General features: G+C 45.4%; 2 protein-coding genes and 1 long non-coding RNA gene across 3 annotated transcripts; 1 reads left to right on the top strand and 2 right to left on the bottom strand.

Annotated features, from left to right (window-relative positions):
* Positions 1-1,794: 1,794 nt before the first annotated feature.
* Positions 1,795-9,129, top strand: LOC123039108 (uncharacterized). Its single transcript, XM_044462395.1, has 5 exons — positions 1,795-1,855; positions 5,186-5,964; positions 6,147-7,748; positions 8,140-8,348; positions 8,974-9,129. The coding sequence occupies exons 1-3, from the start codon at positions 1,795-1,797 to the stop codon at positions 6,183-6,185; spliced, it is 879 nt and encodes a 292-aa protein (XP_044318330.1). The 3' UTR covers positions 6,186-7,748; positions 8,140-8,348; positions 8,974-9,129.
* Positions 9,130-14,358: 5,229 nt separating this feature from the next.
* On the bottom strand, positions 14,359-17,282 carry LOC123040819 (uncharacterized). The gene is made up of 10 exons (XM_044463565.1): positions 17,053-17,282; positions 16,140-16,294; positions 16,006-16,073; positions 15,776-15,904; positions 15,588-15,656; positions 15,431-15,508; positions 15,268-15,348; positions 15,067-15,165; positions 14,752-14,987; positions 14,359-14,665 (listed from the first exon to the last, which is right to left on the bottom strand). Exons 5-10 carry the CDS (start codon positions 15,642-15,644, stop codon positions 14,653-14,655), a joined length of 564 nt encoding a protein of 187 aa, XP_044319500.1. The 5' UTR covers positions 15,645-15,656; positions 15,776-15,904; positions 16,006-16,073; positions 16,140-16,294; positions 17,053-17,282; the 3' UTR covers positions 14,359-14,652.
* A 2,309-nt stretch (positions 17,283-19,591) lies between these two features.
* Positions 19,592-22,034, bottom strand: LOC123040818 (uncharacterized). The gene is made up of 3 exons (XR_006418285.1): positions 21,698-22,034; positions 20,282-20,370; positions 19,592-19,870 (listed from the first exon to the last, which is right to left on the bottom strand). It is a non-coding gene; the product is annotated as an uncharacterized lncRNA (long non-coding RNA).
* Between the last annotated feature and the right edge of the window lie 1,118 nt (positions 22,035-23,152).

Below are 23,152 nucleotides of genomic sequence, written 5' to 3'. Positions count from 1 at the left end.
TACAATCCAATTTTATTTTTGTTCTTTTCTTTTTGTTCCTGTTTAGTAATAAATAATTCATCTAGCCTCTGGTTAGATGTGGTTTTATGTTTTAATTAGTGTTTGTGCCAAGTTAAGCCTTTAGGATAGCTTACGGTGATAGTTGTGTTGATCCTGCTGAAAATAGGAAATTTTTGCGCTTAGTAAATTAGTTTTGAAAATTCACAGAAACTTGATTTTGATATGATTCTTTTTGCTATGGACAGGTACACGAATTTATCAGCTTTTCCTAATTTGGTAGCACTTTTAGAGTTACAGAAGTATTCAAGAGTTACAGATCACTACAGACTGTTCTGTTTTTGACAGATTCTATTTTTCGCGTGTTGTTTGCTTATTTTGATGAATCTATGAGTAGTATCGGGAGGTATGGACCATGGAGAAGTTGGAATACCTTAGATATCTCTTCCCTAATCTCCCTAATCTTTCCCTATCTTTCCCTAATAATAAAGCACGGATTGGGTCTCCGGGTTCACCGTCACAATACGCTTCTTCCCATAAATTTACGCTTTCAGTATCTTTTTCAACACATCCATATTTTTTCCAAAATCCAATTCCAAGGTGGTACTAATCTATCTATATATATCATATAATTCTTTCTGCAAGTTATTATAGTCACGTATGCCCGTCCTTTCACGTTCTTTCGGACTATTACAGCAGCCCATATATGTTTCCAGCCAACCATCCCACATTTTCTTACTTCGTGGATCCATTAATAGGACGTAGTGTGTACGGCACCACCGTCGCTGTCGCCGTGTACGTTTGGGACATAATCATTATACGAGAACTATTCCAATAAGAAGTCATGAGTGCCCGATCCGGATTTCACACAGAATTTCATTGTTAAAAGATGAAAGGCTTGACCGGAAATCCAGCTAAATTGCGCCTCTCGCCGCCCCCGCTGTCCCACGCACAGTCGTAAGCACTCCCTCCACGCGTTCCACGAGCCATGCACCAAGCGCCATCGTTGACGACTTGAGCGACCGGCCACCGACCACCACGTTCAATCTGCAGCCCAACCCGCCACCAAGCGCACGCCGCCGTCCCGATCTCCTCCGTCGCCTCTCTTCCCCGACGCCACCAGCTCGACTCGCAAATGCCATGGCGGCCGCTGCCTACCTTCGCTCGCCCACGCGTCGCGGAAGAAGACCATGCATGGCAGGCACCATGAACCGAGTCGGCCTGCCGCCAGGACCAAAGCCCGCGAAGGGAGCCAACATGTTTGTTGCGGAGCACGATGGCGCCGCACCGGGGAACGACAGAGCTCGGGTTGGAGATCCGGGTGGTAGAAGTCGGAGAGGACCAGCCATGGCCGCGAGTGACAAGGAGCTTTCTGCGTCGGCGAAGGGGCGCGATCGGGGAAGCCCACCGCCCAAATCACTAGGCCTGTAGGCCATGTCGTCGCCGCCGGCTATCTCCACAACGAAACCACCCCGCCTCGATTCCCAGCTTGCAGGCATGTGCGGATGTGCCCAACCACGGGCAGAACAATCATGCGACAGCACAATGAACTTCCCATGTAGCCGAGCCATCCACACCGCGTCATCTTCCTTAGCGCTGATTATACTGGCTTCTCGGTTTCTTTTGTACGTGTCCGTCATAACCGTGTGCAGTTTTGTATGTGGCTCATGTACGTGCGTGCGCGTGCTAAGTTGCTAATATACTCGGCGGCATTCCGCAGAGACCGCAGGCCATCTACACGGCGGCCGTCATCTCGCCAGAGCCTATGGCGACTGCTCTCCTTGTCGTTCGTCTATGATGGCGATGCTGTCTCTACCTTCTCCAGTCTTGCAGTACGAGGAAGCACCCAGGTACCGTGGTACGTGTGTGACTGTGCTAATAGCTATATCTATACCAAATTCATGAATTATACAGGAGAACTCCAGTTCCTTTGTCTCTTTTCTTTAATTTTTCTGTAGTTTATTTTGTATTTCTAGACATCAATGAAAAAAATTCAACGACTCCATCTATAAAACAAAGCGACCCCTTAATTTATTTTTCTCAGTTAATTTTGTTTTTCATCAACTTAGCAATGGTTCCACCCAAATCCTTCTAAGAAAGCAGTCCGTTTAATTTCATTCTAATTTTTAATTCTTCTTTAGGTCAACAAAGGAGTCTCCTGCAAAAAAGAAAAAAACAAGGAGTCCACAAAAGAAATAGAGGAAAAAATTGTGTCCACACAGATTTCACTTGGAAAACGTGTAAGCTTCCTTTAATTAGTTCATAGCTCAGTTTTCCTCAGTTTGTTATGAACTTCTGTTATTTATGGCATAGAGATGAACTAAATGACTAGATTCTGGTGGGCAGGCATAGGATAAAGGCCACGGTGCAGAAGTTGCACCATGATTGATATGCTCAGTTTCAGGCTTAAATTTAGCTTTTATGTAGCATGGTAAATTGTGGTCACTATATATATGTCTATATCCTCAAAATTGTGATATTTCTTCTGATTTTCAAAATTGCATGGACTAGGATTATATTCTGGTATTGTTGGAAGTGGAAAGATATAAACTAGGTATAAGAAATCTGAAGTTAAGAGAGATCCAATGAATTAAAAGATATTGGAGTTAATGGCGATTATTGTGTATTGGTACATAACGATCTATTCAGACAATCTTCGGCCCAGTAACCGAATCCTTGGTACTCCCTCCGTCTAGGTGAGTAAGTCATCTTAGGTTGTGCACCGTGACCAAGAAGGAGGGGAAAACGAAAGAACTTAATGTTCAATTGCTAATTAATAGCATTGCATGCAATGAACTAACCAATGCATGTCGTGTTTGGTAGTCTCAAGTCATTAAAAGCATGCACACTCCAGATCTCTTATTGGTTGATATGTCAAGAAACAAGAAACGAGGTAGAATTTAATGCACCGCGCCTAAGTGTTTTGGGATTATTTGGTTTTCGTAAGATGACTTACACACCTAGACGGAGGGAGTACCACAACTCTCCACGCAAATGGATACGTCAGGTAATTCTTTCCAATAACATTCTTCTATTAAAGGGAGGGATGCCTTTTCTCAACAGCAATTCAAACAGTCCCTGAAGTTAAAGGAAATTGCTCACCATACCATCGATAAGTAGGGAAAAAAACATCAATCCTCCCGTACGCCACTTAGCATGCCGCTGCCCGAGGTAGCTTATTGTTTTTATACTTACAAAAAGTTTTTTGAGTCATAAATAATGTTGTATCCGTTGCAACGCACGGGTCTTTTTGCTAGTCTCTCCCTAATAATAAAGCACGGATTGGGTCTCCGGGTTCACCGTCATAATACGCTTTCTTCTCATGTCATAATACGCTTTTACGATTTGTATAGACAAAATCGTAGTATAAACGAGGTGGTACTAATCTACCTTCGAAAATCAAACCAAGCCGGCCCACCTGAGGCTCATGACAACGCTCCATCTGCCTGACCTTCGAAAATCAAACCAAGCCGGCCCACCTGAGGCTCATGACAACGCTCCATCTGCCTGACCTTCGAAAATCAAACCAAGCCGGCCCACCTGAGGCTCATGACAAGGCTCCATCTGCCTGACCTTCGAAAATCAAACCAAGCCGGCCCACCTGAGGGTAACGCGCGGGCAACTTGGGCTTTGGCCCAACAATTTTCTCTTTTTTTGGCAAAAATTAATTGCAGGTACGAAGACTTGAATCGGCGACCTTCTGTTTGGTATCTGGCCAAGTCCACCACTACGGTGACGCTCTGGTCTTTGGAAAAAAGGGCCGATTCACCATTTTAATAGTACCACCTCGCCCTTTAACATTCAATCACCCTAATTTAAATATGTCTTGGAGTTTCTTTGATATCAATAATAAGGAGAGCTTGCAGAGCGGGGATTCAAACAGCCCGAGAGAGAAATAAGGAAGGACGAGAATGAATCCTTCCATGCCATGATTGAGACCCCAGGAAGGAAAGGAATTAAATGCAGTATGATGAGAGAGAATAAATTAGAGACTTGCATTATATGGTATGAATGAGCCAGGAAGGAAAGAAATTGATGACGTCTCCGGGTCTGCGCAAATTAATCCACAAATTAGTTCGTTCATTATATTTGATTAATTGATGTTCAATAGGTACGGTAATGTAGGTTGTACTAGCTCTATTTTTTCTTTTAACTAAAGTGGAGAGAGACAGGCCTATGGGAAACCAAAATACTTTCATGCAAGTCCAAAACATTAACGTAAAATGTCAAATTTATAAATGAAAATCTTAGTTACATTCCAATTGTACCAATGTATTTGTTAGAATAAAATATGTAAAACAATATCCTACTTAAGTATATTTAGATGAATTTTTTTGAGAACACTTTTTTATCAACTTAGGATATATTTTTATTAACTTAAAATCAAGGGGAAAATCACGCCCTATAATCATGGAAAATATTTATGCGTTAATAGACAAGACATGAGTTAAGTGAGGGAGCACATGTTCCTTAACAGACAAGATGCCTTTCTATACATTACTAAAGGCTACTTGCATGGCCTTTTTTTTTAATAAAATCGTTGGGCCTATTTGAGCATCAAATAATACTGTAGTTGTTAGGCTTTTCGGCGTCACGAGCCACGTGAGAAAAACATAATCACCAGTCCAATAGGCTAAAAAACATCGATATTTAATGTGAAATAAACCCAACTTCCTCCTTTAAGACAATTCCCACCCGTTTATATAGGTTAGCAAGTTGGCTGTAATATCAACAAGACACTTAGAAAATGGGAAGGTGACAACGGACGAGAGGGTGATTAAACTCCTGATGAAACCAAGGATTGATTTGGGACTTGGTCCACGCTGCACAGAGGGACGTGTGTACTAGTAAAGATTGTGTGTGTAGGCTGGAAGGAACATGCAACGAAGGACACAGGGACGTGTTTGGTTGTGTGTCGATGTCGTGCGCCGAGGATTACCTTTTTAATTCTAAACATTGGTGACTCTCTGCCGCCTGGATGTCGTGTTACTGGTAGGCATTTTGGTGTAGCCACATCGACCAAAATGCTAGCAAATTTATTTTTCCCGTTGCAACGCACGGGTATATGTCCTAGTCTCTCCTTAATTTAATAATAAAGTATGGATTGGGTCTCCGGGTTCACTATCGCGGCGTTTTTCATAAAGACCCCTGAAGTTTTGGTTAATTAACCCCCTTTCAAAAAAAAAAGTAAAAAAACGATTCGCTCGTTCACATGACCCGAATGGACGGACGCAACGCCGGGTCTCTGCCTGCCCCAATCTCGACTCAGACCATAGTCCTCCGGCGATCTCGGCTTCCTCTTCCTCAACACCTGCGCCGCCTGGTCCACGGGAGACAGTCCCACCCCCGCCAGTGCCGCCTCGCTCTCCCCGCTCGCGGCCACCTCCAACGCCTCCTCCCACGCCTACGCCCACCCCGGATCCCACCTTCTTCGACGACGTCGTCGACGTCGTTGCCAACAAATACGGCTGGGACCTCGACGCCGAGGTCCGGGTCTGGCCGCTCGATGCCGAGGACGCGCTCGTTGGCGCCGTGCAGCGCTACGAGTTTCGCGCCCGCGCGGGGGGCGCCACGGTCGCGCTGGCGTGGGCCTCTGATGGGGCAGTCGACTGGAGCCGCCCCGACGCCCCCGTGGTGGAGGAGGTGGTCGGGCTCGACGGGGTCGAATTCGTCGCCGGCGACGACACTCTGAGGTTCGGCTTCGGCGTCGAAGGACCTGAATCCTTAATTGCAGAACCAAAACAGAGCAAGAGCAGTTTGTGTTTACAAGCGGGAGAGAGAAAAGGGATTGGGGAGGCGGGGGCCAAGCCAAATCAATCATTCAGGATGACGAGTTTCTGGAGCCAAATCGACATGCGCCCTATCCTCCTCCCGAATTCTGCTCCTCCAGTGCACAACATCATCCCTACAGCACTTCAGCGTGGCCTCCAGGGAAGGAGAAGCCCCTGTGAACACCACCGTCCACCGGTGAGTGCTGTTTAACTTTTAGCTTTGTTGTTGCTTAAGATTTTTGCTTCTGGTTGCTTGCTTGCTATGCTGTTGAAGTTGTGTCACCTTTAAGATGAAGCAGTTACTACAATTGGTGAATGGTCTAGCTGCTGCTTACCCCTTTTCTGTTTGTGATTTTTAATTGACTGCGGTTGTTGTGGACGGGAGAGATTCAACCGGAGTTGCCACAGTACCGGTAGATTGCAGGAAGCACTACATGTAAGAAAAAAGTTTGATCCTTTGTCTAATTGACTTTGCATTATCCAATATGATTAGCTGGTGACATGAGGGTGAGGGGGATAGACCCCTTTGGCTACTGCACACAATGTGCTACTCATATTCCACTTTTAGGCGATAAGCAGCTTCAGAATTCAGATCCCTTTGATTTACATTTCAAATCATCTTGCTGCAACTTGGTAGTAAACAACCATTTTTGGTCATCTTATACAGATTTGTTTGGTTCTTCTGTTCGTATATGTCTTTTCAATTTTACTATATGCTAACAGAAGAAAAATTTAGATAGTTTGAACACATGTTTATTCACGTAGATGTTCTACACGAAGAAAGAGCAGGATAAACACCATTTGTTGGTAGTCTTTCTATTTGTCCTTAATTATTTGTATTCTACACTAATATAGCAAGGTGAAGCCTAATCTTTACTCTGGGTCACTGATAGAAGTATTGGTGTATACACATCGAAGGTACACAATGAAATTTTTGTAGTTCTTTTTCTTATGGGAACTTTTCGTACGTCTTTGTTGTGATATACGCCCATCTCGAATTTCATATTAGGTCTACTTATTTTAGCTCAGCTAGGTGTTGACAGTAAGAAACACTTGCAAATATATGTCTCTTGTGTATATAAATATATGCTCGCTGTACAAGTATAATGGAGATAATGATCACAGTAATTTAATCTGCTATTTACTGTACAATATTTGTATTCATAAGAAGAGGTAGTTATACACTTCATTGCGGTTTTATATCTGAGTTAAGAAAAAAATATTAGTCTTCCTCTATAGAGGTATGTTGCCTTGCCGAGGCTGCTCTGCTTTTGCTAATTTGCTGCTCTTTTGTGCTATACTACTATTCCATATACAGAGAGATCGGAGAAGAGAACAGCAACCTGTTACTACTGATTTTTCATGCTGCTACTCGCTTACTGTTACACATCTACATAGAGAAGGCTGCTGCTTGCTGATTACAATCCATTCATGATAGGTAGATATGTATGCTTCTGCTTGGTACATGTGAACAGGGAGACAAGGAATGGAAGCTGCAGCGGTAGTCGGCTGGTGGCCACACATTGGCAATCACTGCTTAGATACGTGACTCCGGTCACCCATTGTGAGCAGACTTTGGTCTTGATATGTTAGTCCAAGTGGATAAAGATTATTAGGTGTTTAATGTGATGTGACTTCATTGGTTGGACGTCAATTAGGATATATGTAGTACATAGCCACCTATGATTTTTTCGAGTTGCCATATGATGGAAATCAGTAGCTTGATTTGCTGTTCAACTACGTTTAGGATATGCGTGTGTGCGCGCTTTTGCTCATTCTCACGAAAATGCTTGCTTTTAGGATGTGGTTCTTAGCTATCTTGATTCTCACTGCTATTCTGATGTGTTGAACAAGGACTAGCACAGTTTTGAAATTCATGCTGGCAGACCTTTTTTACCTATGCGTGATCATTATGTCAAGTATGCCACTTATAAGGACAACATCAAGCCATTTGAGAGTAGGGGTCCAACTTCCCTGGAGGTATTCTCCCTCAAATCTTACTGCAACCTTTTATTCACATTTCCTTTTGTGTAGTTGGTGACAATAAGGAATTGTTATTCATTTGAGAAAAACAAGATTAAATCGATGATGCTATCAAAAGTAAAATGAATTTCTGAGCTAGATAGTGGCTTTCTGAGCACCAATATAGAACCTATCTGAAACCTTTCCCATGTCTGTCATAATGATCTTTTCATTGTCCTTTGTATATTAAGCTACAGAATATTATTCTGCATTATTTTCAACCATTACTTTATACCCGAAAATGTACATTGTTCCAGTGAACACATCAAAATAGCTGGTCCGCATATCTAAATGCGCATTGGTTTGGTGTTGGACTGATGGTGACGTACTTATGTTGCTTCCATTGTAGGTGTGATTTTTCTGTTACAGAGTGAGGTGAGTTGAGCTGATTTGTTGCTACTGCTATTCGTGGTTATCAGCATGTTCCTACGCCACCCCTGGCAGGCTGCAACCTATTTGCGGCTCGGCCATGCCCACTCCCCGTGCTTCTTGCTCGTACCAGCAGTGAAGACTCAATAAATACATTTCATTCTATCATCCAAAATCCAATGGCAGAAGGTGGGATCTTGCTTCTTATGGGAACATCTCTAAGTTCTTCCACGAGTATATCATAATCATTTGTAGATTGTTGGATTATTTTGATATATTTTTTGGGGGAATTATGGGATCCTTACCTTACATTATCTAATCATTACTCATAGGTGAGTGTGGCACAAGGCTCTCTTTGCAATATTGATCTAACATTTTTGGCAGGATTACCACCTGAATTAGTTTACATCATTAAAACTCAGGAGAATTAAAGAGTGGTTAAAACAAAGTTGCGTACAAATATTTTGAAAAGGTAGAATCACATTGTGATAATTAAGGGAACTGTTTAATGCTTTATCTTTATTCTTAATTACTTTGAAGAGATGATCTCTTGAAAAGCTTCTATTCTTCTAATTATACAGATAAGCCAATCAGTTGTTGTTTTTGTATGTCACCATGTTGTACAAAAGTGTCTTGTGATGTGACCCCTCATACAACCTGGAATATGTTCGGATGGCCTTTAAGTAACTTACGTGATAATTAACTCTTTGGCCTGAAAGTGTTGTTAATGTAGCCCCAATTCTATTGATTTGTTCAGTCAGGCAGCTAAACAACCCAAGGAACTTCTAGAGAATTAATATTGTTCAACTTTCAGGAAGTGGTGTCAAACAACATGTTGCTTGATGAAAGACCAAGACAGATGAAGAGGAACATGAAGCGGTATAGAAATTCCTCTGGAGGCCGAGCATCTTGTCAGTCTGTTTATATTGACCAGATTAGAAAAATCACAGCGGATTGAATGTAAAAATCATACAGATAACTTGTGTAAACTTGGAAATCCCCCCTCCCCCCTCCCCCCCCTCGCGACAGCGCCGCCCCCGCGGGTGGCCGGCCGCGCCCCGATCTCTCCCCCCTCCAGCCCCCTCTTCCCCTCCTTCCTGCCGCCGTCGCTGGCGCCCGCGGTCGGCCTGGCCCCGGGGTCGCTGGTGGTGGCGGCCCTCCTGCCTTTCCCCTCCCGGTGGCTCTCCGGCGTGGGGCGGAGCTGCGTCGGGGGGTGCTCCTAAGCGGCGACGGTCTTGCTGGCGGTGGGGTGCCTCGTTGGGTGATCGGCTGGATGGCGGCGCCATCGTTGGCGGTGGGGTGGCGCTGCGGCACATCCTGGCGGCGGAGATCGGCCCAGATCTAGGCCCTACGGGGCCCATCGGGTCTTGGCCGGGCCGGCGGTGGGGTGGGTCGGCGGCATGATTCCCGGGAGGCGGGGGAGCGGCATTGCGTGACTGCAGCATGGCTGGCGGGGCTTAGCGGGCCTGTTTCGGGCATGGCCGGGCCAGGGGTGGCCTGGTATGCCCCGCTGCCGTGTCCGGCCGGCTACCGCGACGGTGCCGGAGGCGCGGGCTTCTCGCTCGACGGCGGTGGAGGTGGTTCCTTCCCGCTCGGCCTTGGTGCTGCTGCTCTCGTCGTGTGGCGCTTCTCTCCGGTCTTCTCGGCCTCGTGTTGGTGCTCGTAGTGAGACGACGTGGGTGGCGGTGCAACCGCAATGGTGCATTGGGCGGTGGTTTGGTTGGTAGGCTCCGGATGGGCGGTGGTGTTTGGCGTGCGGGAGAAATCCTTGCCGGCTCGTCCGGCTCCGGTGCGGTGACACCGGCGGGTGCCACCATTCCTTCTTGAAGGGTGTCGGTGGTAGCCATTCTCCACTTCCCTCCGCGTACCGGGGGAAACCCTAGGACTCGTCCGGGCAGCAGCGTCATCGACATCGCATACCTTCTTGGATGTGCTGCTTGGTACACACCACTCGGAACCTCGGGCTGTGGTGTAGTGTCTCTGGAGGGCGCAGCGGTGGCGGGGCTTCCGCGCTTAGTCGAGTTGCCGTTGTTGGCATTTGTTTTTTCTTCTTTTCTTCTTTGGGCTTGTTGTGCTGCTCGCCCCAGCATCGCGTGTGTACTGTTGGTTGGTGCTTTGGAATACAAAGCGGGGGGAAACCCTTTCTCGGTAAAAATCACAGCGTAAAAACTTGAATCTTTTCCACAAGCCTTTGAGCAATATGTGCTATCCATGGCCTGATGCCATAATATATATGGATTTGTGCTAAAACCATTTTTAGATGTAAAGTTCAAATAAGGTGGAAGTGGTTTTATGAAGAATTTTGAGGGCCGTCAAAATTAAGTGTTATCAATAGTGCACCACAATAGTTGCATTTTTAAATACACATAAACTGTTGAACTATTTTTTTTAGGATCACAAACTGTCAAACTTATTGTGTACCCGTTGCAACGCACGGGCCCTTTTGCTAGTAATAATAAAGTACGGATTAACTTTGTCGGGTTCACCGTCACAATGCACTTTCTTTTCATGTCATAATACGATTTTACGATTTGTATGGACAAAATTATAATATAAATGAGGTGGTACTAATCTCCCAAGCACGCAGTTAATCCAGATTTTCGTCCTCGTCCGAGACGGGCCGCACTATTTTCCACCGGCCCATCTCAGCTGGCAAACATGCAAAAATAGCGCTACGTGGAGAACTCAGGTCCTCCTGTTCAGCGTATAAAGCTGCACCAGTTGACATAGCACATGTTTGTGTGTTGTATGTAAGAGCGTTCGTCCAATTATGAATAGTCCCACGTCGGCCCTCTACGTCCAACCATACCAGTTTTTTTTAGGGATAACCATACCAGTTTATATACGTGCAAAACTTGCACATATCCAGAAACTAGCGCGGCCAGCAGGTGCTTGCTGTTGTTGGCGACGACCACCAGGCGGACGGTGACTGTCGTGTGATCGTGTACGACGCCGACGTGAGCGCGGCCAACAGGCCCGGTGGACGGCAACGGCCGTGTGATCGTGTACGACGGCGACCGGAGCGCGGCCAGCAGGTGCTTGCCGATGTTGGCGACAACCACCAGGCGGACTGTGATGGCCATGTGATTGTCTGTGGCGGCGACACGAGCGCGGCCAGCAGGTGCTCGCTGTTGTTGGCGACGACCACCAGGCGGACGGTGACTGTCGTGTGATCATGTACGATCACTACCGGAATCGCCCCCTATGCAGGCCTTAGACCCGTCGGGATAGGCCTATGCTGACAGCCCCCGTCGGCATAGGGCCGTCGGCAACATATGCGTCGGCACAGCCAGGGAGGCCATCGGCTTAGAAAAGCTGTCGGCATATATGATACGCCGACGGGGGCCGTACATCTATGCCGACGGCCCAGGCCGTCGGCAACCATCACGCCTAACGGCGGCGGCCGTCAAGTCTGCCCAATGAGTGGTCGCCACGTGGCACCACTATGCCGACGGCCAGGCCGTCGGCATAGTGGTGCCACGTGGCGACCAGCCGCTGCTCTAGGACCAGGGCTATGCCGACGGCCAGGCCGTCGGCATAAGTTGAAACTAAGCCGACGGCCAGGCCGTCGGCATAGGCCTTCATACAGAGCTCCCAGTAGGCGACACGTGGCTCCTATGCCGACGGCCAAGCCGTCGGCACAGTTTTTAAACTAAGCCGACGGCTAGGCCGTCGGCATAGGCGCCACGTGTTGCCTGCTGGGAGCTCACGCTAGTCCTATGCCGACGGCCTAGCCGTCGGCATAGTTTGCATTTGTTTTTTTTTTCTTTTTTCTGTTTTTTTTTTCAAATCAATTCAATTCAAATAACAGCACATATCAGCAGATATATATGATGGGATAGACATATAAAACACAACGGGATATCATCCGGCACCATCACAACAATATATGCATAAGCATCATCACACACAAGTCTCTAAATGAATATCATCACAACCAACATAAGCATAAGCATATAGAAAAGCACACAAGTCATCTAAATGATCATCACCACACACAAGTCATCTCCAGCATCATCACCACACACAAGGATCATTGAGCACCACGGAGGTCGTTACCGCCAAGACGGCCGAAGCCCAGGTCGTCACTGCTAGCGGCAGCGCTACCGCCAAAACCGCCTCCACCTCCGCCTCCGCCTTCGTGGATCGGAGTGGTCGGGCTCCGTGACTCGGGAGTGCTGCGAAGACCACCGCCAACGGTAGATCCACCTGTTCCCTAGATGTTGAAAAGACATATTAACGGGATATATGTCTGTGTTGAAAGGAATGACATGCTTTGGTGAATAGATTGGGGATGAACTAACCGGAGAGGGGCCAGCGTTCTGTGCCACAAACTCCTCAAAGCTTATCAGCACTGGTTGTGTTGGAGGGCATTGTGCTGGAGGTAACCCCACGAACCTGCCGGCCGCCATATCCTGAAAAGCATGCTGCATCTGGCTATCCCTCTGCACTTGGTGTTCATAAAGCCTCTGATACCACGCAACGGTCTCCTGGCGTGTGTACTCCAGGTAGGCCTACGGTATGACATGATGGAACTCATAAAACTACTAAATGCGGAAAATAAAGTGAGCAATGAAGATAAGAGGGAAAATACTTACAGATTGTTGCTCCTGAAAGAGGGACTGTGAACTGGTCACTGGCTGGCTCGTGCGCTGGGTCAGGCTCGGGTCGATCCGACGAAGCTGTGTGTAGGAGATACTAGGAGTGATCACAGCATCGAGAACTGCCTCCCGACCGTGCTCCTTGGGCCCCATGCTCACCACCGCCATGTCGTCCAGAGGCGCCGCAATGGGGTCAGGTGTGTCAGGATGCAACTTCAGATACGCTTCGGTGTAGGCCTGCTTCCTCCCCGCGGTATGCTTGCCGTAGTACTGGGGCTCGCCAGGCTTGGAGTCCTTCCGCGTATGGGCGATCTCCCACGCCTGCATGTCTGAGAGCGGCCGCTTCAGTTTCTCCTCCTGCACCACCAAACAGAGGTTAGTCATACATAAGAAAGTGATGGTAAATAGAAGAAGAAGAATGTTTAATGGGGTTAGTCATACATTAACTGCCTTGTGGAGATAGTGGTTTCGGTTTCCCTGAGCATGTACTCCCTCCTTCCCTCGGTTAGCCTTATTTTTGATTCTCATAGCCGCCCAGGCTCCAGTCGGGTCACACCAATGATCCACCAATGCCGCCCAGGACTCGTCTTTTCCATAACACCAATTTGGACACACCTACATAATAATAGCATAATGGCATGTAGGTGTGTCCAAATTGGTGTTATGGAAGCATAAAGCATAAAGCATAAAGCACCACAAGGTAATGAAAGCATAATGAAAGCATAATATATGAAAGCATAATGAAAAATCTTTTATACTTACCGCCAAGAACTCGGGCCTCTCCAAGGTAATGCCCATCCTCCGCGCTTCTTCCTTGGTCATCTTCACACCAAGAACGTCGTGGTAGTATGTGGAGATGGCCACATAGCGCACCTCGTACTGCATTTGGCGGGCCTTCTTCTTGCATTATCGCAGCACGATCTGGTCCGCTCTAGCCCTGTGCTCCGGAAGAACTCGATAGAATTTCTACAATCATGCATGAAAACAAGAATGGAAGAAGCCATGAGTTAAATCATTTCATGAAACTAGAATGGACTTGTTCTTCTGAAGAGAATTCACCCAGAAAGTAGTGATCACGGCCTTGGCATGGGTCTCATGGTCCGCGTGGCGGGCCGCTTCCCAGTGGTCCCAGCTCGTGGCCAAAACCCGACGGTCCGGCTGCCTGACTGGATCCGGACAGTACCACTACAACAAGAAACCCCCTATAGCAACGCATTTTTCCGTATCTAAAAGTCCATATATGCGTTGCCAGTGTCTTTACCAACGGTTTGGGATGCGTAGCCTTATCCAGTGTTGCTAGCGCATAATGCAACGCTTATATTGCCGTTGGTAAAGGACCGTTGCAAGACTACAACAGTTAAAACGGTCTTCTACAACACTTTTATATGTTGGTGTTTAATGTACAAGAATCAAAATCCCATTGCTTGGCAACGGAGTATTTCCAACCCTCCAAGTATTATTATTATCATTATTATTATTATTATTATTATTATTATTATTATTATTGCTAGCAATTAAAGTAATGCTCCATGTAAAGGTGATAATTATGTATTTCAAGTGAAGGAAAAACAAGAGAATATACTGACGAGACAAAGAAATCATATATTAGATAAAATTGTTGGATTACAATAGTGGTTATTACAGGAGAACATCATCCAAATGTGATGCATAATCTAACTATTTTCTGACACTGAAACTTAAACGAAAGCATCCATCAACATCCCTACAACTTAACTAAAACTTAACCGAGGAACAACATTCAACAGGAATGTCATCCCTACGATATAACTAAAACTGATAGCATCCATCCATCATCATCATCATCATCATGAAACGGACCATCGACATCTTTCTTTGCAGTTGAGTTGCCACACACCCATATACTCATCCATTTATCTTTTGAATCTACAAACAAGAAAATAAAATGAATTGTTAACACGCAATGCGTTGACATCATGCAAATACTAACAAAGGCAAGATTAGTCACGTACAAAGGTTGAAGGCCATGCAATTTTTGTTTTTTCAGCATTACCGAGAGTATTGCAGTTTTTGCGACTCCGTACCAAATTGTCAGTTTTCTCAAGTGCCATATCGACATGCACCGTCCAGAATTTATTTCCAATTTCAGCATCATCAAGTTTAATTTAGGATCACAACTTACAATCATAGCAAGAGCTACGTCCATGTTATATTTTTTCAGGCTCTTCAAGAATATTTTAAATCCTACCTGTTAGAGAAAACCAAAGTTACCATATGACAAAACAGAAAAAAACAGGGGAGCATATGAAATGAATGAGTACTCTTACAGGTAGTCCATTGGCACCCAACCAACTCAGGGAAGCACTTTGAGAACTCTTACTGCTTGCATTAGCACCTTTCGTTGTTTTTTTGGGCTGGACAACAGTCTAATAGCGGTTATTACAGGAGGAACATCATCCAAAGAAGAAGTAATAAACAGCTAACACCATAGTTTGAACACAAATTTGTATGTGATTATGAAAAGATACCAGCTTGTTTGAAGCAGAAGTTTTTTCTCCCTGACGCGCACGGACAGCCTCAAGCAAAGTTTCTTTGTTCTGAACAACGTTCTGATAGCAAGACGACCAGTAGATACATAACCATCGGAAATAATATTTTTTGAACATATTGTATATGGTAATGGAAATATACCTTTTGTGCAGCAGAATTTATTTCCCCTTGCCATGCACTAAAATTATGATCAGAAGTTTCTTGGTTCTGGACAATATTCTGATAGCAACAAGTAACCACATAAATATGGGAGCAATATAGTTTGATCATAATTTTGGATATGAGACTATGATGATACCTTGGGTGCAGCAGAACATTTTTCTAGTTGTCGTGCACTGCCACCATTATGAACCATAGTTTGTTTGTTCTAGGATAAAATGATACGAATCAACTTTTGGGTATTGTACATGCAATTGCAAAAAGTGCAAGCGTAACAACTTAAAACTTAGCAATGACAGGTTCCAAAGAGTATTTAAGTAGACAAACCTTATCTGAAACAAAATTGTTGTTTGATGTTTGCAAATCTGCACCATTTGAACCACTTTGCTTGTTCTGTAAATTACTTGGTCGTGTTTTAACAAGTCGGAGTCCATCAACGGGAGGAGCAAGCACCCTCTACATATGACATAACATAAATATTAGTTGAGACATAATTTCTAGAGTGAAATTTAGCTTAAAGGGAATTTTAGATTTGAGTACTTTGACAAGATACAAACTTTTCTATTTGAGTTATGTCGGTCAACCGAAGGTTCAACCCAATTGTAGCCATTGGATCTGAAATTTCCTATGATATAAATACAGAAAGGTTAGTCCACAAACTATATGAAGATTACAGTTCATAGAAATTTACCTGATTGGTTGCCTTTCCATTCTTCGCATCTGCTCCTGTAGTTCCATTATTTTAGCATCTTGATTTTTCTTATCTTGCTGTAACTTTTGCAGTTCAACTGTAAATGCTAGTATATCTTCATTTCGTGTGTCCTCCACCAAAGTAAAATGTGTATTCTGGAATATACATGAAGTAGAAACATCAAAAAGTTTTTTGGGGTATGGAACTAGTCCCAACCATGTACATGACCAGGCTTGTCATCTCCTAATACTCTGTTTAACGCATCTCCTATCCATGCAATCTTGACATCACTGTTATCTACTAATTCAGGGTTTTTCCCCATAATATCCTTCAACTCTTCCTAAATACATAAAGAATGTAGTTAAGAAGAATATAAATAATATTAAATTCAAAAATGAATGGTTGAAAGTTGTAAATATACCACATGAGCATTAATGATTTTGTTCTTGCAAGTTTTCAGCTTGTGCGTATGGACGAACAGGTGAGCCCTATGAGGATACTTCTTTTCAGGATCTGTATCTTTCTATTGTGAGCTTTTTGCCAAGGCTGATGAAAGAAGCAGTGTTCAAGTACTGCAACCGCAGGTAATGAACAACTAACAGACCTCAGCTCAGGCAGAGAAATTACTGCAGTTTTGTAAATACTAATGAATAAACTCTAAAATGCTAATTTCAATCAAGTATATGTAAGGTGTAACCTTATAGAAGACGTATAGGAGGAATCAGAAACAACCCCATCTATGTGAAGGGTCCCCAAAATTCTAATCTAAACAAATAACAGAGGACAACTATCAAACACTTGGTGTGCACTATCAAATTCACTCAAGAGAAGAGTAAGTACAAAGCTTTGAAGGGCCAGATCTCAAGCAAAAAGGGGGGAGGAGGCAAAATCTTCAAATCTTACTAGTATTTACCTGTTGTTTCTACGAAATCGGCGATGGGGATTGATATGCTTTCTGTCCCAGATGCTGAACAAGACGTGCCTCCTTTGCCCTCAACCTTCAATCGTGGAATGGGGGTGCAGCTATGAGGTTTGTGAGGGAGGGCACGCCATGATCGATCTGCACAAGAGAGGGATCCTTCGTCCAGGACGAGGAAGGGATCTGTGTTGATATGGGGAGGGGCGGGAGGTTTCCTATTTTCATGGCGCAGTTAACTCCTCACGAGACCTGATGTTAGTCTCCGTCGTTGATTAGTATGACAGGTGGGGCCATGGTAATCAAGTGCGCGAGCTTAATTTCTTTTGACTAGAATTAGTCGCTATTGGCGGGAGACAGAGGAGGGAAAAGGGAAAAATCGGTGTGAAACCAAAAAAGAAAATGAGGGAGTAAAAATTTGAAGAGAAATAAGTTATATTATTTATTATTATCATCTGGCCAGTGACACGCACTTGTACATATATTTGTCATAAATTCCACGGTCGCGCGCAGGGCAGCGTTGGTCGAGGACGCCGTCCCGTTCCGCCTGCCCTCCCCTTGAGGCAGCGCTGGCGCCGCTCGGACATCTCTGCGGTGGTCTTGGACCAGTAGATGGCATAGGCCTCCGCCAATGCGGCGGTTGCGAGGACCCAATTTGGCGGGATGGCCGACATCGCAAACACGGTGCGGTGCTACGCATTGCGCCGCTCCGCTCACTCAGCCGCCGTCACACTACGGCGATGTTGTCCCGCCGCTGCGTCCCAGGTAATGCACAAGGCATCCGCATGTGTTATCAAGCCCCAGGTAGGGCTTCTGCTTCATGTTGATCCGGGCAACGACATGGCGGTGATGGCAGCGGGGAGTCAATGAGGGCAGCACCAAACGACAATCACGGAGGGAGCTCGAACTGTCGCTGTAACTCCTCGCATCCTCTGGAATGGCTGATTGGATCGGTGTGTTGTCGTTGTTCGGGATCGGTTTGCATGGGAGAGCGGTTTGGTTGGACCGCATACATTAGCACGAGTCCGGACGCACGCAAAAAAACATTATGCCTCATTAGTACAATCTTGAAATAGGCTTTCGCCTCACTTATAGATAAAGCAACAATCTATACAAACATCCAACACAATTGCAACCACAAAGACGGCTTGGGCAGTAGAACGCGGGAAAAGCCACCTAGTAGAACGACCCATCGGGCCATCTCCCACCAAGGAGACAAAGAACCTCTATGCAAGCTGGGCCATCTCCCACCAAGGAGTCCATATGGACCATCAACAGCTTACCAATCGGCTCCGACACGGCCTTGAGGATGTGTGTTCATGCTTGCCCCCTTCTGGGAGCCCATAGATGAACCACACCTGCTCAAGAGGAGGCACCGGGTCCGGCTTCACCACAGCCTTCTGAATAGAGATCGTGAACTTGTCGATAGGACACTTGACAATGTCTCGGGTGCAAACGTTGAGCATCTCCGCCGAGGGGAAGGGCTCCGAGAAAACCACCGGTGCTGTCTTAGTGGCCTCCCACGAGAAGACGTTGTCTTTGTAATCGCCAATATGTGCTGATAGCTTGGCCTTGATGACCTCGGCAGTCACCGCCAGGGACGACGACAACTCCTGGCCAGGGACGACAGAGATCGACGCTAAATGAGGCCAAACGGGTCGATCCTCCAGGGTCGCGTCCATGTTGTAGAACGCCCCATCAGGCACTCCGTACCCCAAGTAGGCAAGGGTGGAGGGGCACCTACGGGGTGATACACTCTGCCCGGAAGTGCCCGGCGCATCCGCAGTTGATCCACATCGTCTCCTCACGGGTGCGGGGGCAGACAAGCATCCCGCCAAGGACACATGGGCGGGCGGCGGCCAATAGGGAATCGGCGCATCCATGGGCCGGCCCACCCAGCCGAGCAGCCCCGCAGGCAGGCGCGGCGGCGACAGACTCCATCATGACAGCAGGGCCACCAGCGACGGGCGTGCGGGCATAGGAGCGCCTTTGCAGTCGCCGCTTCCGTGTCCGTACGATTTCAAAATCCCCCCTCATTGAACTCTCATTAATACCATTAATGCATTATATTAAAAAAGAATAAATTTGTTCTTATTTTCGGCCATGCCTCATTATTTGTGACCTCGTAATATTTCCCTGCCGCTAAAAAATATTATGTGTACGACTGAAGTCCAGTACTCTTAATTTTGCTTTCTATTTCAATTTATGTCTGTTTATTTATTTTTGCTTGGATCGAAGGGAGAAAAGAAAATAGGCAACCAGGGAGGTGGCGCCAACAGCGAAGCTGTCTGGTCTTACGCGTGACACCTACCTATTGATCGAGTTCATGGAACCAGCCTATTTAACACTTATATGCTGTTTATCACGTTATATTTTCTCTAAATCTCGTTACTGTTTCATATTCAGGTGTTAAGGAGAACACTAACAGAAGAAAACTAGATCGAGCAGAGAGCTGCCTCTCTTCGACAAACCATCACACATAAGCAGTTCAGAAACAGCATGATGAACAAGTGTGCTCAACAGAAAACAGTTTAACTGCAGTTCCTGTCTCTGAAGTAAGGGCAGGAATTCCAAGATCCGACCCTTCTGATACATGGAAATATGACAAAGGACCTGTGTCCCCTGGGACATAGGAACTGATGAGTAACGAGCAAGATCGGGTTTTCCAGGTATCAACTGTTGCAGCTGCAATTCCTTCAACCACCAAACAGAAATTGCCAGACACATAAAAGAAATTCATCTACACCAGCTGAGTATTGTGACTTTCTCTTGGAAATCGCAATAGTAATTTGGTGGATTCTAAATCCATTGCACACTGCAAAAAAATAACAAATATTACTGCAGTTGTAACCATGAAGTAATTGCAAAAGCTTAGCTTGTAAATATCTGATTTGCGATTTAAGTTCCTAGCGTTGTACAACAGAAATTCAAAATTTTATCATTTTTCAACAATATATAAGAAATGTATACTTGTTTCCAGTTCATAAACTGCATGTTATACGCAAACTTGATTGCAAGTTATTTAGGCTACAAAACTAGTGAAATCATCTTAATATATCTTTGGTTCAAAGAAAAGGCAACCAGATTGTACACTATTTCCTAACAATGTGAACTTGACATCCAACAACACAGAATGACAGTAAATTTGTGAGCACATAGTACAGGTACGTAAAATCGGTGAACACATGGTACATCACAAGCAATAAATAGTATAACTAGCATTCACCTCTTGTACGAGAGCAGCTAGCAAGTTCAAATAGTCCAATTCAATTGTTGACCAACTGATTTTTCACCATGATACAACACCAGCAGCAGCTGCAAAAGTTCCAGTTAGTCCCAAAGACCATATTGTACAATCTGAAACCTTTTAATCTAACAAATCACTAAAAGAAAAAAAAAATCTAAACATATGACATACAAGTGTCCAAATAACATCAATGATGCAAGCACAGAACAGATGTAGTTACAGCAGCAATTCCATCTCAAAAGGCAGCTAACAAACTGACAAGATCATGTAGCCGATGCCTATGTTAGCCAATTCAGAGTAACACTTGTTAATCCATCAGACATAAGTCACTACTGTCAATGCAATAGCATGATCTAAGCATTGTTTTTCTGACATCAATAAAGCGCGGATAAATCGTCATCCAACGTCCATTTTCAGTGCTAGGATAAAAGACTGCGGTTGGGAGTTGGAACATCAAGGTTTGAAGTTCTGGAGAGAGCAGATCAATATAGGCTAGAAAATCCCTAAAAAAGATAAGAGATTAGAAACAAACAGAGTGGACACGTTCTTCAGTAATCTGCACTCAAAGCGCAACTAGAAAAAAAAGTGGCACATTCATCGTTTGTAGTATCTGATTAGGCAACAAACACGAGTTTTGAAGCAGTCAAACCATTGCCTAGCAGACTGGAGTTGTGAACTGGAACAACAAGCTTAAAATGTGGAGAAAAAAGATCAACGGAAACTATACACAAACCATGTCATTGGCATCTATACTCGACATTTTCCTCGAAAAATCATATGAATCATTTCTCCAATTGTTCAGAAAATCAATACAACCGAAATCTAAAGTCGACTGCACTTTCGAGAAGACAGTACCGAATTAACACCAATGGTGTTCTAAAATAACAGATTTAGTTACATAGCTACAGCTATAATTCAGTTACGTCAAAGTTGAAGTTCTAGAAAGAGCAGAGCAGATGTTTCTAAAAAATCTATAATCTAGTCAGAAGTACCCAAATAATATCAGTGAAATACTCAGACGGTAACACGTTTAGTTACAATACTACTCCACTGGTAATCTACACACAAAAAGCAACTATAGAACAAAACAACACAGCCAGGGTAGTCAGGTTAGCTTCAAAAATGTTATGGCACTTATTCTGGCAGTCACGCGAGCTGACGGAGTAGTCCAAACAACTATAGAACTTATGTTGGTAGTACCTTCATGGACTATGGGAATTGGTCTGAACATCGAGGGTAGTCCAAACAACTGAACAATGCCCAGGTGGTACTGTACAGCTCTGAAATCCATCCCCTTCGTCATCTACCAAATCCCCCTACAGCCCACGGCCATGTCTCCAGGTGCCCACAAATTAGTTGACTAGATGAGAGGAGAAGGGAAGGAAGGAGGTTTACCTCGGTGGTCAGTCTTGCTGTCCTGCACGGCGAGGGAGAAGATGGCCGGCCGGAGGAGCAGCGCACCGACGGCGGGCAGGTCGGAGTGGCGGCCCGAGGAGCAGTGGAAGCTAGCAGATGACTTCCAGCCCTCCTACCGCTGCCTTACTTCTTCTCCTTTTTGTGCTGTCCGCATAGCCGCCGCTCCCTTGTCCGTCGCCGCCTTCCCGCCACTCGCCAGTCCGTCGCCGCCTTTTCGCCGCTCCCTTTCCATCCGCCTTCAAGCCTAACGAGAGGAGATTGGATGATTGATTTGTGTCGTAGTTGGAGGGAGAGACCTAGATCGATCCGGATATGAAGGGCAATATCAATCTGGATCGAGAATAGAAGAGGAAGATTTGTTACTTCACGCGATTTGGTTTGTCTAGGATAGTTAGCACAGATTTTCGTGCCACATTATTAACCATGTGTACCGGCGTGTCCTTTTTTTTTCTGAATTAATTTCAATTTTTTTAGGGAGAATTAATTTTTATTTTAGATTATATATATTTGCAGTTTTATAACATATATAATTTGCAACAATAAATGGCAACATATAAGATCTGTTGTACTCAATAGGGTCTCACGAGGTGCAAGTCTACAACGCATATGCTGCATCATTTATATCCGTATCTATCGTGATTTTTGCACCATATAGTTAAAACGTTGTAGAACATGTGTTGCTTTATAGGGGGTATCCTTGTAGTGTACAACCCCGGCCAGTATAACTTCAGCAAGACGGTGATGAGGCCGTTGGGAATACGGACCCCTTTAGAATATATCCAGTTGCTGCAAAAGAATGAACTATTAGTATGTGACAAGCAAAATAAATAACAACCGGAATAAGCATGTGACAAGCAAAATAATGAACCACTTACTCTTTTCCCGTGGGCTCAATGAGCCACTTCTGCTCCTCAGTAGCCGGAACCTGCTTTGGTAGCTTTGCGTTACCACGCAGCCACCCCTTATTGTCAACCCCCTTCCCGTCACCACCATCATCCCCGCCACCACCCTCCTCCTCGCCTGCCTCCTCCTCCCCAACCTCCTCCCCAACCTCCTCCTCCTCCTCCTCCTCCTCCCTAGAGTGTACCTCACTAGAGGAGGGTACCTCACTAGAGGAGGGCCTCGAAGACAACACCCCTAAGTCGGTGAGGGTGCGCTCTTTCTGGCCGCGACCCCCTGTAGTGGCTCTCCCGCCAGCACCTCGTCCTCTAGAGGCTCTCCCCCCGCCCCTCCTCCTCTAGGGGCACCTCTCCCTCGACCTCCCTGTGAGGAGTCATCGTCAAGTAGCCGAGGGGGAGGATTACGTGCTCGACCACTCCGACTAGGCATGCCGACGACCTTGCGTAGGAAACCCACGCCGTCGGCCTTCCCCTTGCCCATGTTCCACGAACCTGCATTGAAAAGAGAAGAAGCAATTAGTAAATTAATGAAATG

Source organism: Triticum aestivum, chromosome 2B, assembly GCF_018294505.1.
Source record: "Triticum aestivum cultivar Chinese Spring chromosome 2B, IWGSC CS RefSeq v2.1, whole genome shotgun sequence".
NCBI classification, from domain to species: domain Eukaryota; kingdom Viridiplantae; phylum Streptophyta; class Magnoliopsida; order Poales; family Poaceae; genus Triticum; species Triticum aestivum.
Note: the sequence above shows the minus strand (reverse complement) of the source record. Positions and strands in the feature narration are given on the sequence as shown.

Bases quoted from the DNA above. Each gene is read 5' to 3' on its own strand.
- LOC123040819 (XM_044463565.1), bottom strand. From the start codon at position 15,644: ATGGTTCATAATGGTGGCAGTGCACGACAACTAGAAAAATGTTCTGCT. The intron at 15,166-15,267 runs GTATCTTTTCAT...AACCGCTATTAG, and splicing joins CTTCTGCTTCAAACAAGCTG to ACTGTTGTCCAGCCCAAAAA. The intron at 14,988-15,066 runs GTAAGAGTACTC...TTTCTCTAACAG, and splicing joins TGGGTGCCAATGGACTACCT to GTAGGATTTAAAATATTCTT.
- LOC123039108 (XM_044462395.1), top strand. From the start codon at position 1,795: ATGGCGATGCTGTCTCTACCTTCTCCAGTCTTGCAGTACGAGGAAGCA. The intron at 1,856-5,185 runs GTACGTGTGTGA...CAAAAAAAAAAG, and splicing joins GGAAGCACCCAGGTACCGTG to TAAAAAAACGATTCGCTCGT. The intron at 5,965-6,146 runs GTGAGTGCTGTT...CGGTTGTTGTGG, and splicing joins GTGAACACCACCGTCCACCG to ACGGGAGAGATTCAACCGGA.